General features: G+C 37.3%; 2 protein-coding genes across 2 annotated transcripts in view; one reads left to right on the top strand and one right to left on the bottom strand.

The window, feature by feature from the left end:
- LOC150083283 (pregnancy zone protein-like) overlaps nt 1-4008 on the top strand; it is a 374597-nt gene extending 370589 nt beyond the window's left edge. Inside the window, exon 25 of the mRNA XM_090378461.1 lies at nt 3962-4008. Coding sequence (XP_090234587.1) covers nt 3962-4008 — 47 coding nt within the window. The remainder of the gene's footprint in view (nt 1-3961) is intronic.
- Nucleotides 4009-9500: 5492 nt separating this feature from the next.
- The window catches only part of LOC150083282 (DNA polymerase kappa-like), a 217657-nt gene continuing 207965 nt past the window's right edge, over nt 9501-19192 (bottom strand). The window contains 1 exon segment of the mRNA XM_090378460.1: nt 9501-9594. Within this exon segment, the coding sequence (XP_090234586.1) occupies nt 9501-9594 (94 nt within the window).

Below are 19192 nucleotides of genomic sequence, written 5' to 3'. Positions count from 1 at the left end.
AATTTCATTACTTTATCATGATAAACACCACCAACATTTCCAGTACATTCCATTCAATGCCTCCTGTGGTCTTCCATCAAAAGGATGTCAGAAGGATTTTGATGAATCTTGATGCTAAGAAAGCTCCAGGTCCCGATGGTATATTTCTCTACTTGTTCTCAAAACTTGCACACCTGAACTTACTCCTGTTCTCTGTCACCTATTCTCACTTTCTTATTCCAAAGGTGTTTTTCCTTCTGCTTGGAAATTTGTCATATCGAACCAGTTCCTAAAAAGGAAGACAAATCCCTCCCATCCTATTATTGTCCCATTGCAATTACTTCTACTCTTTCTAAAGTAATGGAGAAATCAATTAACCACCAAGTCTTAAACTACGTTCGATCTGATCATTGATCAGATGGAAAGTTGTATGGATTCTGTCAGTGTCAATTCATTGGTGATATTCGGGCTTATGTTACCCATCTATGGACAAATTCAATGGAAAAGTTTGGTGAAACTCAACCAGTTGCTCTTGACATTTCAAAGGCTTTTGATCGTGTTTGGCACAAAGGCCTTCTTAATAAGCTTCCATCTTATGGTTTTTCAACTGTTTTTTGTAATTGGGTATCCAGTTTTCTCTCTGACCACTCATGGTAGATGGATCTGTCTTCTAACTTTCTGCTAATGCTGGTGTTCCCCAAGGATCAGTTCTTTGTCCCACTCTTTTCTTCTTGTATATTAATGCTCTTCTTCATAGACCTGAAATCCTATCCATAGTTTTGCTGATGATAGCACATTGCATTCCTCCTTCCAGTTTGAGGAACCATGCCCTGCTCAAACATGATGATCCTGCAGATGATCCTGCAGTGCTTCTTTAACTAGTGACTCCATTATTTTCCCTGGAATAGAAGTTGAACTAACAGGTCTGTAATTATTCGTGTCACCCTTTGATCTCCCTTTGTGAATTGGGGAAACATTTGCACATCTCCAGTCCACGGGGTCCTCCTGTAAGTCCAAGGAAGCTTTCATAATTATGGTTAAGGATTTGCTTACTTCCTCTGCTGCCTCCTTTAATATAAATGGATAGATCCCTTCTTATAATAAATAGAATATTCTATTTCAACAATTTCTCCTTCACTTTGCTCTCAGTTATTACAAAATAATTTAGCTCCCTGCTAGAGTTTGATATGCTTCTGGCCTCCACTTCCTTTCCCTATCAACTTCCTCATGTGTGAATGTAGATGCCTAACACTCATTCAGTTTGTCAGCTACCTCAGCAGGTCATCAACAATCGAACCGTTGACATCAAGTGGGCTAATCTGATTCATCCCCTTCCTTCTAGAGTTTACATAAGCAAAGAAGTCTTTGCATCCTTTGCCAAAGATTTCTCATAATCTGCCTTCATTTGTCTAACCTCCTTTGTGACTTTATTGCAAACATGACAACCCAGTTGTGAAGTTAATCACACAATATGAGATACAGATGAAATGATACCCTTTATACTACTATCATAGTTTTTTCTTTAAGAGTTGTGAAGGATGAGCACAATATGAGATACAGATGAAATGATGCCTTTTACACTACTGTCGTAGTTTTTTTCTTTAAGAGTGGTCTATGATGTATCTATACTGATATATAGATAATCTTAAACTTTTAAAATATTATGCCTAGTAGAATTTAGTTTCACTTTTATATTATCATACACCTTCTGGCATCTCTTATATTGTGGGATTAACTTCACAACTGGGTTGTCATGTTTGCAATACCAGGGGTACCTGCCCACTCAACAATGAAAGGCCAACAAGCCTTGCAACAGTCACCTATTTGATGAGTTTTTGAGTGGCGTTCGTTTGAGTTGAAGGAGTTACTGTCCCTTTCATTCTTCTACCACTCCTACTATAACTTTCTCTCTACTTTTTGCTTTTCTTAGTCTAATGGGGACAAGTGGATAGTAGAGTTATTATCCCACACAAGCCTTGAAACGGTGCCATCTGGTGGTGGTGGTACCTACCGAGAAAAAGTAACAAGTCTTCTCTATTAGTGAAGCGTTACTTATTCTGGGTAGTGCAAAACATGGTAACTCATTGTGAAGGATGAGCACAATATGAGATATGGATAAAATAATGCATTTTACACTACTATCGTAGTTTTTTCTTTAAGAATTGTCTATGGTGTATCTACACTGATGTTATATAGATAATTTTTTTAAAGAAAAATGAAAGCATGAACAGTGAACTTTGGCCTAGTTTAAGAACAAATGGTTTGTAGACCTGTGTAAAAGTTTTATTGCAGCATGACATTGTGTGATCCGTGAACTACTGATGCCATTTCAAAACTCAGGCTCTTATTTGGCTCCTTTGAATTTTTACATATTTAAAAAAGGAATTTGAAAAAGAGTCATTATTTTGCGACAATAACCAAGTAACAGAAATGATGCAAACCTGCCTATATATGCAGAGTAATGAATTCTTTCAGGAAATTTATTTATTACATAACATTACAGGTGTCCCAACAAAATATATTTATGATAAAAGATATTCAGACAGATAATGGCGAAGAAAGGAGCCAGATCAGAGCTAAAGGAAGTCTAATATTTCATATTTTGAAATGATATCAGTAGTTTACATAAAACAGTCATGCTAGTGTGTGAACTTAAGAATAAGCAAGAATCTCAATTGAAACACTGTATACAGAAAACCCTAGATTTTGTGGACCTTTTGTAACAGATTTCAGATTTAACAGATGAAAAAAATTTGATTAGCACCAGATTATATTCAGTCTATGATCTTATAATCCTTGAATGCATAGCAGTAACTAAAAGATCATGAGCTCAGCTTATGACATCATTTGACTATAAAAACACAAAGTTTTAACTTTTTGTGCCCAACTAGTGGAAAACTTCTTTGAGTGAACACTTGTTTTTCTCATTTGTCATGTTTACTGAAAACAATAAAAGATGTTAAAAGTCAGCCACAGAAACATGAAATGCTCATTGTGATTTATGGAGATGAGTTAAAAAAAAACAGTTTAAGTGGTTTCAAAGATTTTTTGAAGGAAAGTTTTTGCTTGAAGATGAAGAAAGTAACAGTCATCCCATTCAACATCATTTGATTATACTGATAACTGACCATTCAATAAGCAACTGAGGAGAAATCTCAACTGCAGTTCAGACCATGCTAATTAAGAATTTGGGCATGAGGCAAGTAATCACCAAGTTTGTTCCACATTCTCACTTGGGATCAAACACAGCATCAAATTCAAGGAAGCTGTCATATTCTACATTTTTATTAAAAATTATAACAGGTGGCAATTAGAAAACATCATTAACAAGGACAAAAAAAGAAGAGGCACAGTAATCAAAATAACTTGCAATTTTGACTTCAGTGTTTGTTTGTTTTGACAAGGGAATAATAATGTTATCAGAATTTTCTCTGTTAGGTGATACTGTTAATGCAGCCTATTACCAAGAAGTTTTAAAATGGTTAAAAGAAATGCGATCTGCCATAAATGACCTGAAAAGTGGCAAAATGGTTGGCTGCTTCATCATGAAATGTGTTGTATCACACACAAGTTGCTGTCTGGTAATCTTTGATCAACAAAAACATTCCCATCATGCTGTACCCATTTTATTGGCCTGATTTGGCACCATGTTACTTTTGGCTATTACCAAAATTAAAATAGAACATGAAATTGAACATGGGCCACCTAAAAGCATTCACAAAAGAAAAGATCAGCCAGAACAATGGAATGTGTGGTTGCAGGTAATTAGTTTGAATAATATTAGCAATGTAACAAATATTGAATAAAATAAATTTTTCTGTAATGTTCACCAAACTCTTGGATCAAAACTTCTGTGGTACTGTTCTCTTTTGGCTATCAAGAAATGTACTGATTTTTATTTGTTATTGCAGACCTGTTAAATTGAACATAAGAATATAATTTAATAAAAAGCATAACTAATAATTCTCTCTTTTCTTTTTAGAAAAATTTGTGTCTACATCATATGTCCTTGAAGAATGTGATTTCTAAGCAGTTGCAGATTAATACCATAGGACTTATGAAACATTAACATAAAAGAATTAGTGGGTAATTTATTCATCTCATTAAGTTTGCTTAGCTTGAAGTGCATGGGATATATCAGAAAGGAAGGCTATTATATGCAAAGAAATCTTTTATTTGAAAAACTTATATTAGCAGTGGCAAATAATGCAAGAAAGCACACTTATAGCATATCACATGTGCACACACACACACACACACACACTAGTGTCGAAAATCTGAAAGTCAATAATCTGAACAAGATAGAATTTACTTTTTTTTATGCTGGTGCCATAAAATAATTAAAGCACCAGTTATTGTGATCACATTTGCGAATTGAATTTTGATTCTATTAAACGGCAATTCTAATGAGCGAAAATCAGAGGAATATTATCCACAAATTTATACATTTATTACCTTACCAGTTAACAAAATTAAATGATACATGAAAATGGACAAACAAACTAGATGCTAAATCAACAAACTGAATGCTACCAACTCAACTACTCTTGCTGAAAAAAGTGAGAGATCTGGCAGCAAAGAAACAAAGTTCGAAAATGGTGCAGAAACAAATAAGTAATTACTTTCATTAAAGGCCTATACATATGTGTTATTGTGGCAAAAAGCTCCTTTTGTTTTGTTACCTATGAATAAAAATATGTAAGTACAACTTAGTGTTTTCATTTCTAAACTTACTAAACCTTTTTTTTTTTTAGTCTCCAGAACAGTATTTTTAATAAGTTTGAAAATCTGAACAAATCAGAAGTCTGAAGTACCCCCGGTCCCAATTAGCTTGGGATCATCGACGCTTTACTGCATATATATATATATATATATGAATCTACTACCTATATGCTATTTTTCAATATAGTCAGCAGAACAATTGAGACATTTGTCCTATCATTTATGGCAATGTTAAAGAAATCTGATTTTATAATGTCATTTATGCCAGTGTTAAATAAATCCAATTTCATAATGTCATTTATGCCAGTATTAAATAAATCAGATTTGAAAGGCATTTTTAATATGGACACAAATGAAAAGTTTCATTATCCAGCAAATTCTTTTAAAAAGCAATTCTTAAAATAATGCATTGATACATAATTCATGTAAGCATCTGATAAACAGTGATTTTTTATTTTTCCATATATTTTTTGAAATTTGAGAAAGAAATTGTATCCTTCCACATATCTTTTCCCACCATTTTCTAAATTATGATGTAGTCTCAATTTCATTTATCAGATGAGGTGATACAGTTAAATGGTCACTGCCCATGGGGCTGTCCATAACAGACCATTCCATGATTGGAAACAGAATGGGGGAGCATATCGAGAGATTGATTGCAGACTTTTGCCCAGTAGGTAATTGTATGTGAGTGGGTAGATCTGTATTAAGAGCGATAAGGTTTTGCTTATCCAGAAATGTTTCAATTAGTTGACCATGTCTATCTAATTTAGTCGATCCCCATAAGGGGTGGTGGCTATTGAAATCCCCCAAGAGACAGACAGGTGATGGTAACTGCATTAGCAGGTTTTCAAGATCGTGGTAAGAGAAGGTATGTCTTGGTGGGAGATAGATTGATACTAGTGTTAACACAATCTGGGCTATCAAACATATGGCAACAACTTCAATTTCAGTTTGTAGAACAATTTGCTTGGTTGGGATCTTTGGCACACATCCACAGGCAACATTTGAAGTATTACGATCTTGTCGATAGATAGAATAGCTCTTTTTGGTGGTAGAAATTTGAGATGTTAGATATATTTCCTGTAGACAAAAACCAATATTGTTAAAGTTGCTACAAAATCCTCTACAATTCTGTTGTAGAATATAAGGCATTATTGGTGTTTAGTAGAAGAAGCTGTACCTGACTGTTTTCTTGATGTGACTGGGTTATGACGTTCAGGCTTTGGTTTTTCATTTTTGGAGAAGAATGGCTGACCAGTGTCCATATCTTCTTCCACATATATTTCTAAGATTGGGTCTTCCCGTCTGGATGAGTCAATTGTATCCATGGATGTGTCCTGAATATTCTTTTTTATGTTTGAGCCTTGGTTATTTGATGTAGCATCAATCATTGGAGGAGGAGAAGGAGATTTCGCAGGTACTGTAAGAACAGCATTGCTTACCTGGTTCAAGTGCTTGGGGATACTGGACTGTTACTGAGAGAGAACAGTCCGAGCCCAGTCAGAGATTGACATGTTGGAGGGGACTGTAACATAAATTTGGGTAGCTACTGATTGATATTTTTGCACCACACTAAAGTATGTACGTTTAGAAATACTGGGAGCAATTAATTTCCTTGCTTCTCGAAAGCTTACTTTATTTTCAATCTTGTATTTTACAATTTTCTTTTCAGTTTTACATTTGTCGACTGTCCTAGAATAAGGGATGGTTGCCTTTACAGTTACGGCAGGTCATTTCTGTTGCCGAACAATCACTTTGAGTGTGATTGGAGGACCCACAGTTGGGACAAACTGGGTTTCCTCTGCAATGAATGGCCATATTTTTGGCACTTATAACATCTCAATGGATAAGGTATGTAGGGTCGAATGCGGCAAAGAAGGTAACCTGCTTTTATGGAAGAAGGTAGGTTTGGGGTATTAAAAGCGAGTATAATATTCCTTATAGGTGTGAGTGTATTGTCCTTTTTAATCATGATTCTTTTTACTGCAATTACATTTTGCTCCTGAATCTCTGGACATATCTCCTCCAAGAAGTTCAATAGGTCCCAGCTGGATATAGCACCCTTAGATGTGTTTAGCTGGAACTTTTACTGAAGTTCCAGCAAAATTTGTAACTTTCAGTAGATGCTCCGAAAAGATGTTTCCTGTTGATTGTTTCTACTTAGGTCCCCTGATTGCAGCCACTTGACTGTTTTAGGAGATCCTGCAAGACTTTCGAGGTGTTTCTGGATAAGAAATGGAGACAATTTGGCGAGAGGCTGATCTGTAAGAGAGTGCATTATGAGAAATGCAGGAAAAACTATGGCTAAGGAGTTGGTCTTAAACCTCTTGGGTTGAAACGTCATGTTCAGTTTCTAGGTCTGGCCAAGAGCTTGTCAGCTCTAGAGGGGGAAACTTATTGTGTTCCATAATTGCTCCTTTTGGCCCTTGGAAGATTAACTGTTCTGCCAAGGTTTCTGGCCCCAGCCACGGGGAGGCAGGAGCAGTGCCTGGTGTGACCAAGCGAGAATTAGTAGGTGTTAATAATAAAAATATAAGAAATAAAAAAACGTGGCTTTCCTTTCTTGCTCTGTACAAGTACTTTTTTAACAAGAGCTGTTATTAAATAAATAAATAAATTTTTTAAGGACAGGAACGTAAAAGAACTATGAATCACTTTTTGGGAAATCACTCGGTCACAATCGCTTGGCACCCGGGGCCTTTCCCAAAAGATCACAAAACAGGAATTATTGTTTGATGGCATCAACATCCAATATAGCAAATGAAAATGGCAGGCTGGCTGCACTAATATCAGTAGTTTCATCCAATTTGTCCATGGCCTGCTTCAGAATATTAGAGGAAATTTCAGTTATTCTGACAGAGGCACTGCTTTGGTTTTCTTTTTCTGCTCCAAACCACAACCCAACCATTTCCAGGGCACATGGCTTCTTTAATGCCTGTTTAGTCGTGTATAGCTTCTTTAGTATGGCAATGCAATTAGCAACTTTGTGGGATACTTTAAGACAAGACTTTTGTGTTGGCACCAAATCAAGTTTTGCCAAAGTTCTGGATTTTGCAAATCAAGCCTTCTTCTCATGAAAAAGATCTATACTGTCCAATGTATTATTAGGATGGACAGAAGGTATTCCTTCAGCTTTGCTGGATTCATGCTTACATTACCAAGACCATGAAATTAATCAGCGCATTCGCATCATTTCTGCATAGTTGATTTTTTTAGATAAACCAAACCAGTAGTACCATTATTGTAACATCTCATATTGTGAAATCCTTCTTGAGTTCTTCCCCTTATACTTCAAATGAGTAACACTTCTCTGTTAGAGAAGACTACTGCTACTTATTTTCAGTTGAGTGCCACCACCCAGACAGCACTGTTTCGAAGCTCTTTGGCTTCTCATCGGTGAGTGGGTAGGTACCCAGAGGTATAAGGGTTGACAACTCAGTTGCAACTTCTTAGACCAATAAGCAAGACCCTTAGTGAACAAGAAGCATTGTGGCCCATGTTTTGCATCCCGTCATGTTTGGAGACGAAAGTAAAACCAAAGGATACATAAACTTTGTCATACTTTCTTTGACATTTTTTTCCCAACCTAAATTAGACCTGCTACAGAATATACTTGAGAGAGAGAAAGAGAGAGAGGGGAAAAAAGCACTGTGATGTAATTTATGAATAATATTTACTGTATATTCATCACACTGTAACCAGTGCTAAGCAGCCAAAGCTCAGAGGGGTATGAATAAAATATATCTGTACCAAATCATGCTAAGGTTAAGTAAGGTTGGGATATAAATTTCTATTGATATCCTACTTTTTATTTTTTTATAGGAAAGTTATATTAAAATTAAATAGACACAAAATACTGCATATAAGAATAATTATTATTATTGTAACAGCCTCCAGACACAACCCATATCCAGTCTGTGTTGTCTGTAGAAATGTGTGCTCATCAGCTGAAAAACAAAAAAAAATTCACAGGAAAAAGCTCTAGCCCCTCCACCTGTGATTGGCTAACTACAGCCTCCATTGAAGAGGACTTCAGAAATTCCTCCAGTCATTGACAGGATTCAAAATTGCACCTCTCCAAATGAGTGACAAGATATAAAACTACTATACTGTAATGAAGTACACAAAATAATGTATATCCCATCTTTTCAAGAAACCACAAAGAACTTTGATGGCAAGACAATTCAGCACATTTGCCAAATAAAAATTTTTCTCATAATAGCCATGGCAACCCACTTATTTTACTACTACACACCAGATATTTGATATTCTTGATGAAGCTGAAGTGAATAGCAATAACTTTGATTTTTGTCAAAGGGGGAAATGTTACTATATCAAGACAGGCTCGTGCAGGGTGGGGGTACTAAAGCAACACCCACACTACCAACAGATGATCAATACAAAACACCACAAAATAGAAATGGGAATGTCACAAACAGCATCTCTTCAAAGGGCCACCAGCACAAATACTTTTTATATATATTATTTTTTATGGTCTATCAGTCACATCAAACCATAAATGTAATTGTGCACAGAATTATGCAGCAGCAAAATTCTCATTAGATAATTTTAAAGTATCACTTTTTTTTATAACAGCCATAAAACCTTTTTCTCTCTCTCTCCAAATATTTCTGAAACAAATTTCTCTACAGATTCTGAAACTTAACTTAAATGTATAAAGTATTTTATATGCTGTGAAATTAAATAAACTGAATCAAGAAACTTAATAGTGCTCTGCTTTTATTTGTGTAATGTTATTGAAAATTTTATATCTGTTTTCTTGAAGTGATAATATTTTAATTCAGTCTTTGGTTAAAAAAGTCATCTATTCTCCTTGACGGCTGAATCTTTGCCTTCTTTTGCTTCTGTTCTCCAAAGCACATTTTCTTCCTTAAAAAGAAAAGGATGATTTTTTATGATACAAAATGGTAAATTCAGCTAATTTATAGTATTCTTTAAAATAAGAAACCTAGAACAAAGCGGTGGGTTGTCTTCTAATTGCACCAGGTTTACTTTTATCATAGAGGAGTGTCCACAAAGCCCCTTATGCATGAAACATCAAGATATCCCCCCCCCCCTAACCAAAATTTCAGGTGGCGTATGAACATGGTTGAAAGATGAATCTGTCCTGGCTGAAAGATGAATCCGCATAAAAAGGTTTCCAGATTCTGATTTCTAAATGTTGGCAGATATATAACATGACAAATCATAATATTACATTAAATCTGGGTGATTTTTGCTTTGAAAATGTAAAAATTCCTGAAAAATTTATGAAACAGTATATGAACCCAAAATTTCTGAATTGTTATAAGTTTATAAGAAATCTGCAGTGCTGAAGGATGAATTTTAATTGCACAAACAATTTTCTGAAGGAAAATAAAACAATCTGGCCAATAATTTGTAAACAAATTCTGACAGTAATGAAAAAGTGCACAACTTTGTTTATACCAATTGAAGAATGACTATCAGAAAAGAAGGGAAGAGATAAAAGAGTGTTCAAATTTTAAAATAAATTTTCTGTTTATAATTTGGGATGACCAAACAGTCAGAAGAGTTGACAAGATGGACAGAATACAAGAAATAACGTACTTAGCAGTCACGGGGTTGAACCCCAGTCACCCAAGGCAGGTGTACCCACACGCCTGACCAATCTGCTATGGTGGCCTTAATTATCAAGGAAATAAAGAAAGTGAAAACAAATCTTCAAATGAAGAAAGTCTAGGAGAAGATACCAAAAATTTGAGTCAGGACCAAAGACTGTGGCACAAATCAATCTGCATCAATCTTTTGGACAAAATTCAAGCAGAACCAAACTTTATGAATAATGCCACGAGAGGAAAAAACATCAATATATTAGAGTATGAACTTAAGAGGAATACCTATTCCTCTTAAGTTCAGGTACAGCAAATAGTGAAATACCTATTCAGGTATTTCACTATTTGCAAATACCTATTCCTCTTAAGGTACAGCAAATAGTGAAAGAACGTTCAAATACAGCAAAGATGTGCAAATCAAAATTCAAGACCATGCTTATTATTTTCTTTGATAAAAAAAGGTATCATCCACTAATAATTCATTTCCCTACGGTGATGTCAACTAAGACATTTACCTTTTTGTCTGAAGCAGGTTAAAGAAAATCTCCCTCAACATTTTTAAAAATTTCCCTGGGAAAATGGATAATGAATCACAACCAACAACATTCCAGCTCAGAGTGCATTACTTGCAAGATAATTTCTGATGGATAACTGACCCTTCAGGATGGAACATTTTCTCTATTCCCCCAATTTACCTTCGTCAAACTAATTTATATTTCCAAGTAAAACAATTCACTGATAGGTAAATATTTTGGAAATTTAGAAGAAGTACATATGTCAAGGGCACTAAAACTGATATCAGTAAAGAGTTTTATTGATAGCAGAAATACTTCCAGTTATGAAAAAGTGGAATAATTTCACGGAATTGGAAGGAGAAAAATGCAAACAATCAGTTACGTTTAGTTTTAACTCATTTATAAAATCATTACTGGAACTTTCTCTGACCACAGATCATACATATCAGTTAAAATTATAGAAGCTCGGATGTGCATAAAGCTTTCTGTCTAAATAAAGCAGTTACATTTATCCATTCATCAGATCCAATAATTGTGTTTTTCACAGGTTCATGAGCAATTCACTTGGGTAGTAAATATTCAGAAAAGTTTATTCTTGATGCAAAGATCCACATCTCCATCCCCACACGGCTATCTTTGGAGTGGGAGGTGGGGAGACCAACTACACATCTCAACATGGCAGCAATTTCCATAAATGACATTTTTAAGACCCTTTTAGCACCTGCAACATTTTTTCAGTTTAACAATGTTTAAATCAGGGATGCATTTGATATGATTTCTCCAAAGCCAGACTTCATAATTTCTTTTTTGCAATTATCAAGGAGAATATGACACACTTAAGAAAACATAAGGGAAAAGTTGCCCACTAATACTTATCTTAAGTGTATAGCCTTCCACAAGAAAGAATATGATAAGCACTTGGGGACAAACATTTATGCTACAAATTAAAGTCACCCTCACAATATGCAACATGCAAAGAAAAATATTCTTTACATTCTTTACGTTAATACATGAGCTGGAAGAAAAATGGGATGCTAGCAGGTCAGCTTTATCCTTGGCTGAAGTGACAACAGAACCATCTGGTTTGGACAGAGGTGGGAGCAGAGATGGGCAAAAGTTGTGGCCAACAGCTTTGGCAAGAGACCAGAACGTTCGGCTACCATTAGGGCAAGAAGCAAGTTTTCCACTCTTAGCCTGTTCAAACTCTAGTTTGGACTGATTAATAACTGCTTTGCAATTGTTGCGAGCTTTGGTGCAGGCAGAAAATGAAACTGAAGAATTAGAAACAAGCCAATTACGATATGCAACATTCTTCTCTTGCACAGCCTTAGCACATTTATTGAAAAACCAGGTTTAGATAGAGGATGGGATTTTAAAGTGGAGTGTGGGATAAAGGATTCCATTCCTGCAAGAATAATTTCACTGACACGATCTGAGCAAACCTTGACATCAGAAGTTTTGAAACAGTAATCCGACCAAGGAAAAGAAGAAAAGAAGTCTCGCAGGTCATCCATTTTGCATTCTTGTAATGCCAAACAACACGAGGTTGGGAATAGCCATGAGATAAAGATTCCATTGGAAAAGAGACAATCACCAAGTTGTGATCTGAAGTGCCTAAAGGACCTCTCACTTCGACCGTGTACTTTAGAAGGGTTGTTTGTGAGAAAACGATCAAGCGTATTGGCTGTATGATTAGGATTGTCCGGTTTTCTTGTAGGTAAAAGAGAGGAAGTCAAAGAGCTCCAAGTGATTAGTGGAGTTGGGAGAACGGTAGAGACAACAGATGAATTTGACACAATGAGGTAGAGAGATTTTAAGCCAGAGAAGATCAAAGAGAGGAGATTCCAAATTGCCAAGTCTCTGACAGGGAATATCAGAACGGACATATGCACAAGTACCACCTTTGAGGCGAAAGGAACCATACAGCGAATAATTGGGGCATCTGAGATGAGCAGTAGTTGCATCAACGGATAACTGAGATTCTGTCAGAAAAAGTACATGGGGTTTGGCAGACTGAAAGTGGAAATGGACATCGTTGAGATTAGAATTGATACCACGTATATTTGTGAAATGAATTAGGAAGTGCTTGGGAGGTTTAGATCTTTTCGCAGATAAGCTTGCTCTATTAGTTTGACAATTCGTGGTGTATTCAATAGTAAGAAAAAGTGGGTGGGACATGCTATATGAAGTAATGAAATTTTTGGATATGGCATACACGTGGTAAGAATATACCCAGATCCTTGACATAACGTGGCCTCGACAATGCTCCCCGCATACACACTACTCAGACTCCCTCCAGTCACTATCTGGCAGAGTAGAGGTAGCAAGATTATACACTAGCTGATCCGGAAGCCTCCTAGAGAGTTACCAATAGGTTCGGTCCAGTGTACTAACTAGCGGCCGGCCTGCGAACTTCTTTTAGAGTTATACCCTCGAAATGTAAGGAATATTGGATCTCGCCACGACGTTCATCATAACCTCAAAAGTCATCAATCATACTGCATGATGGAAGAGATAGGGAAGGGTTGACCGGAACTTAGCTATAGAGACTAAACATGAGTTCCACCACTTCAAGCCTCCAATAAGCAAAGTGGTGGTATTTCACCGGTTGATGAGAGTCATCTACCACCTAGTACTGCCTGGTAACATAGAGGGGCGGCGTTCCTCCATGTGGTGTGGGCGCGACACCTCGACCCCTGCTTACGTTGGTTCACACCTGGGTGGTCACCCACCATGTACTTGTGCATGGAGGTTATACCCAGGATTACTAACAGTCCCACCATCGTGAAGGTGCAAGCAGAGGACTTGGCTGTCACAGATCGTCCGGACTTCGCCAAAATTGGGTCCACTTGACTTGAGTGTCACCCGAATATCAGTTCCATCAGCATTTTAGACTCCAAGGTAGCAAATACAGCTTGTCTGGCATATCTGAAAGAATGTCTGTGACAACCTCAAGGACAAATTTAAGTTTTACCAAAGTAAACTTTGTATGTAAATGCAATAAAATTAGTAATTTGTTGTTATTCTTATTTCAACTTGGATTGCCTAATATTACAGTGATATTGTTGTGAAACTTCAATAAATTTTTTTTTTAAATTTACAATCTAAACAGAATAAAATGCTATTTTTTGATACAATAATATACTTTACTTCAATTTATATATCACTTCATTAAATTCATCAACTACTGGATTTGAATTCAAGGGAATAATTCAAATTTCAACAGAAATCAGAAAACTGAGGCTAATAATCTTCAACTACGAATTTCGAAGCAGTTTTTTTGCTGCTATCTATTAAGGCAGCTGTGTCTACTATTAGTTGGAAATGAAAGTAAGTGGGTGGTGGTTATAGCATATAGTAGATTAGGGCAATTCACACATAAATGAACACATTATTTGAAGCGATCTGAAAATGTAAATATAGTATTAGTAGTGACAAAAATGATGCAAGCTCATAGATTATCAGTCAAAAAAAAATATCCATTTTTTTTTTTTTTTTTTTTATGTGAACCCCAAACACGAGAGGTATTAGAACTTATAGTACTTAGTGCTGTGCTTGGGTTGAGAAGATGAAAGAAGATATTTGTTGACGTTGGACTTGAACTTCTGTAGATTGTAATTTTCAGGAAATACGTATGAAGGAAGGTTGTTCCAGAAAACGGCAGTTGAATGAATAAATGAGGAAGATGAAAAGTTGGTTCTGTGGGTTTGAAGTTGGACAGTAAATGGATGTTGGCTGGTGGTGGCACGTGTTCGGACTGTTTTGAAAGAGAGAGCGGGAATTATAGAAGCCAATTCAGAAGAACAGTGCCCATGGAAGTATCTGTAGAAGAGGCATGCAGCAGAAACAGTGCGTTTATGAGAAAGCGAGTGGAGAGACTCTGTTAGAGATGTATCATTAATTAACCTAACTGCCCTCTTCTGAATGGAATCCAGAAGCCTGAGAGAAGTTTTGGGGACACCACCCCAGATGTGGGAACAATATTCCATGGCAAGGCGGATTTGCGATTTATACAGAGTGAGCAGCTGTTTGGAAGAAAAGTAATGGCGAGAGCGAAAGAGAAAACCAAGTTTTTTAGATGCAGAGGAAGCAATATTTGTAATGTGCTTGTGCCAAGAGAGATTAGAAGTCAGGGTAATCCCAAAAGAGATATATCATTTTGCCTAGAAATCAGAGTGTCACTAAAGATAAGCATAGGAGCAGAAGAATCCTTTTTGCGAGATATAAGACAAGACTGAGTTTTAGAAGGGTTGAAATCAACTAAGTTGTCTTTGCCCCACTGGAGAATTACCTGAAGATCGGCATTTAAGGAATTGGTAGCAGATTTTCGAGAAGTTGAAGCTGATTGAGCAAGACAAGGTTTCTCAAAATGGAAAGTTGAATGCAATGTGCTATCATCGGCAAAACTACGGATAGGATTTCCAGTCAATGGAAGAAGGTCATTGATATACAAGAGGAAAAGAGTGGGGGAGAGAACTGAACCTTGGGGGACACCGGCATTAGTGGAGAAGTTAGAAGACAGAGAGCCATCTACCATCACCCTCAGTGAGCGATCAGAGAGAAAACTGGATAATCAATTACTAAAAACAGTTGGCAAACCATAAGATGGAAGCTTGTTTAGAAGACCTTTATCCCAAACACAATCAAAAGCCTTTGAGATGTCAAGATCAACTACTTGTGTTTCACCAAACCTTTCCATTGAATTAGTCCATAAATGGGTAACATAAGCCAGAATATCACCAGTGGATCGACACTGGCGGAATCCATACTGGCGATCGTTGATCAGACGGAAGGTTTCTAGGTAGTTTAAGAGATGGCGGTTAATTGATTTCTCCATTACTTTAGAAAGAGTAGAAGTAATTGCAATGGGACGATAATTGGATGGGAGGGATTTGTCACCCTTTTTAGGAACTGGCTGGATATGAGCAAATTTCCAAGCAGAAGGAAAAACACCTTTGGAATAAGAAAGTGAAAAAAGGCGGCAAAGAATAGCATTAGCATTAGCAGAGGCATTTGATGCAAGAAAGCAAGTTTATGCAGCATCAGACAAAAAAAAAAAAAAAAACCACTTCCACTTCACCCCTCTGTTCGTTCAAAATACCTGTCCAGCTGAGCCTTAAACTTATTTAGGCTATCAACTTCCACGACAAGGGATGGAAGTCTGTTCCACCAACCAACCACTCGCTGGCTAAAGGCAAATTTCCACACGTCTATCCTACATCTGTCTTTCCTCAATTTGAATTTATGCCCTCTCAGGTGATTATTCTGAGCCTGAGGAAGAATCCCATCAGCATTGAGCATGCTCAAACCATTCAATGCTTTATACACCTCTATCAGATCACCTCGCTGGTGCCTAGTCTCCAGACACTGTAATTTGCAAAACTTAAGCCTTTCTTCATAAGAGCACCCCTTTGTTCCATTCACTAATCTTGTTGCCCTTCTCTGTACTCGTTCCAGCAGCTCTACATCCTTCTTGAAATGAGGCCTCCAGACCTGTATACAGTACTCTAGGTGTGGCCTGACCATTGCCTTATACAAGGGAATAATCACCTCCTTATCCCTGCTAGAAAAATTCCTATATATCATTGACAATACACCATGAGCTACTCTTGCAGCCCGTCTGCACTGCTCAGAGAACTTCATATCTGCCTGCACAACCCCCAGGTCCCTTTCATTCTCTACCACTGTCAGTGTAGTACCACAGAGTTGATACGTTGCTCTGGGGTTGCTGTTTCCCATGTGTAGTACTTTACATTTGTCAATGTTAAACTTCATTTGCCACCTCTCAGCCCACCTGCTCAACCTTTCCAGATCCTGTTGCAGCAGCATAGTGTCAGTAGTGTCCTTGACAACCCTGCCTACCTTTGTATCGTGTGCAAACTTCGACATTAAGCTTGATATACCATCATCAATATCATTTATGAATACAGAAAACAATAATGGACCCAACACTGAGCCCTGAGCGACTCCACTAATAACATTAGTCCACGATGAGCAGTGTCCATTGATTACCACTCTCTGTCTTCTCCCCCTCAGCCACCCCTTTATCCACAGCAGCAATTTGCCTCCAATGTCACACTGCTCCAATTTGTGCAGCAGTCTTCCATGTGCAACAGTATCAAAAGCCTTTCTAAGATCCAAGTATATAATATCAAAGTTATTCCCTGCATCCAGTTCCTTTGTGACTGCATCATAGTATCCAATCAAATTGGTCAGGCAAGACTTCCCCTTAACAAAACCATGCTGTGTCCGACTAATAACTGAAGTCTTGTCTAAATGATCCTGCAGTGCTTCTTTAACTAGTGCCTCCATTAATTTTCCTGGAACAGAAGTTAAACTCACAGGTCTATAATTGCTTGTGTCAGCCTTTGATCCTCCTTTGTGAATTGGGGTCACATTAGCACATCTCCAGTCTGCGGGTATCTCCCCTGAGTCCAAGGAAGCTCTCATATTTATGGCTAAGGGTTTGCTTACTTCCTTTTCTGCCTCCTTTAATATAACTGGATAGATCTCATCCACCCTAGGTGCCTTTCTTGTATTTAAAATCAACAATTTCTCCTCCACTTTACTCTCAGTTATTACAAGATTCTCTAGCTTACTGCTAGAGTTGAATACACCCCTGGCTTTCCTCTCGCTAAATAACTCCTCATGTGAGAATGTCGATGCAAAATATTCATTTAGTTTGTTAGCTACCTGAGCAGGATCATCAACAGTTGACCCATCGATAGCAAGTGGACCAATCTGATTCATCCCCTTCCTTCTAGAGTTTACATAAGTAAAGAACTCTTTGCTGTTTTTCTTTGCATCCCTTGCCAAAGATTTCTCGTACTCTGCCTTGGCCTGCCTAACCTCCTTTGTAACTTGGTTACAGATCAACTTGTATCTATCATAGGCTTCTGTGTCATGTGTTAATTTGTATGTATCCCATGCATGTTTCTTCTCTGCCATATGCCTCATCAGTTCATCTGACATCCATTTAGGCCTAAACCTTGAACAATATTTATTAGTTGGTAAATAAAGCCTAGTAGCTTCCAAGATAAGTTCTTTGAATGCTTCCCATTTTGCATAGAATTTAAATACTGTCTCAGTCCATCGTAGTCGCCTTTACGAAAGCAATAACCCTTCCCTTTACCCCTAATGGTAGTTACCTCTTTAGTAAATCCCACTTCACTCACTGTGATCACTGTCACCTAGTGGTTCATTTATCTGCAGATTCTTAATACATGAAGTGTCACTGCTGATAATCAAATCAAGAGTATTCCTCCCTTTAGTTGCCTCCCGAACATGCTGATGTAGAAAACAATCATCCAATAAATCCCCAAAAGCCTTGCTAGTGTGTGAGTGACCAGCCTCCAAACTCCAGTCAATATCTGGGAAATTAAAATCTCCCATTATAAGACTCTCTGATTTACTGGCCCACTCTATTTCCCTATACAGTTTCTTATTATACTCATCAGAGTCATTAGGCCTATAGCACACTCCTACTCTCAATTTTGATCTCCCAATGCTTATGTCACACCAAACTGACTCGACACTGCACTGTACAGCGATGTCCAATGGCTTCATTTCCTTGGATTTTATGTATTTCTTAACTAATAGCATAACTCCTGCTCCCTTCCTATCCAGTCTATCCTTTCTGTAGATGTACTCCCCAAATTCCAGTTCTGCATTCCTTATATATCTGTGTGACACCAAGTCTCTGATATCCCAACAATATCTGCCTTTGATGTTTTGAGCAATACCTCAAATTCATCAAATTTATTTACTAAAGTCCTACCATTGGTGTACACGCAAGTATACATGCACCTATTTCTATTCTTAGCTACCCTAACACAACCCATGTGTTTACTTGTAACGCAATGACTCCCAGCAGTCTCTGAAATATCCCGAATCTTGTTTTTCAGGCTTCTGCTCATTCCAATAGAAGCAGTGGAAGAATCTCTTTCACCTCTGGCAGTGGCTACCGTTAATCTATTCGTCTTTGTATCCCCCCAAGCTAGCAGTTTTCCGACCCACCTAACACTGCCTCGATAGCATCAGCAAATATTCTTGCACCCTTTCTATTTAAGTGTATCCCATCCCTGTAGAAGCAATCTCTCCTGTTAACAAGTACAGTCCAGGCTGAAAAAAATTCTACCCCTTGAGCCTTGCACAATCTTTCCAGGGCCGAAATGATCGACAATAGGAGTAAGTTCAGGAGCACAGGTTTTAAGAACAAGTGGAGAAATACCATCAGGACCTGGAGCTTTCTTAGCATCAAGATTCATGAAAATCCTTCTGATATCCTTATGATGGAAGACCACAGGAGGCATTGAATGGAGCGTGTTGGGAATGGTGGGAGTTGTTTTGCCAAGATCATTAATACATGAGCTGGAAGAA

Source organism: Mastigoproctus giganteus, chromosome 7, assembly GCF_048544385.1.
Source record: "Mastigoproctus giganteus isolate SK-2022 chromosome 7, ASM4854438v1, whole genome shotgun sequence".
NCBI classification, from domain to species: Eukaryota; Metazoa; Arthropoda; class Arachnida; order Uropygi; family Thelyphonidae; genus Mastigoproctus; species Mastigoproctus giganteus.
Note: the sequence above shows the minus strand (reverse complement) of the source record. Positions and strands in the feature narration are given on the sequence as shown.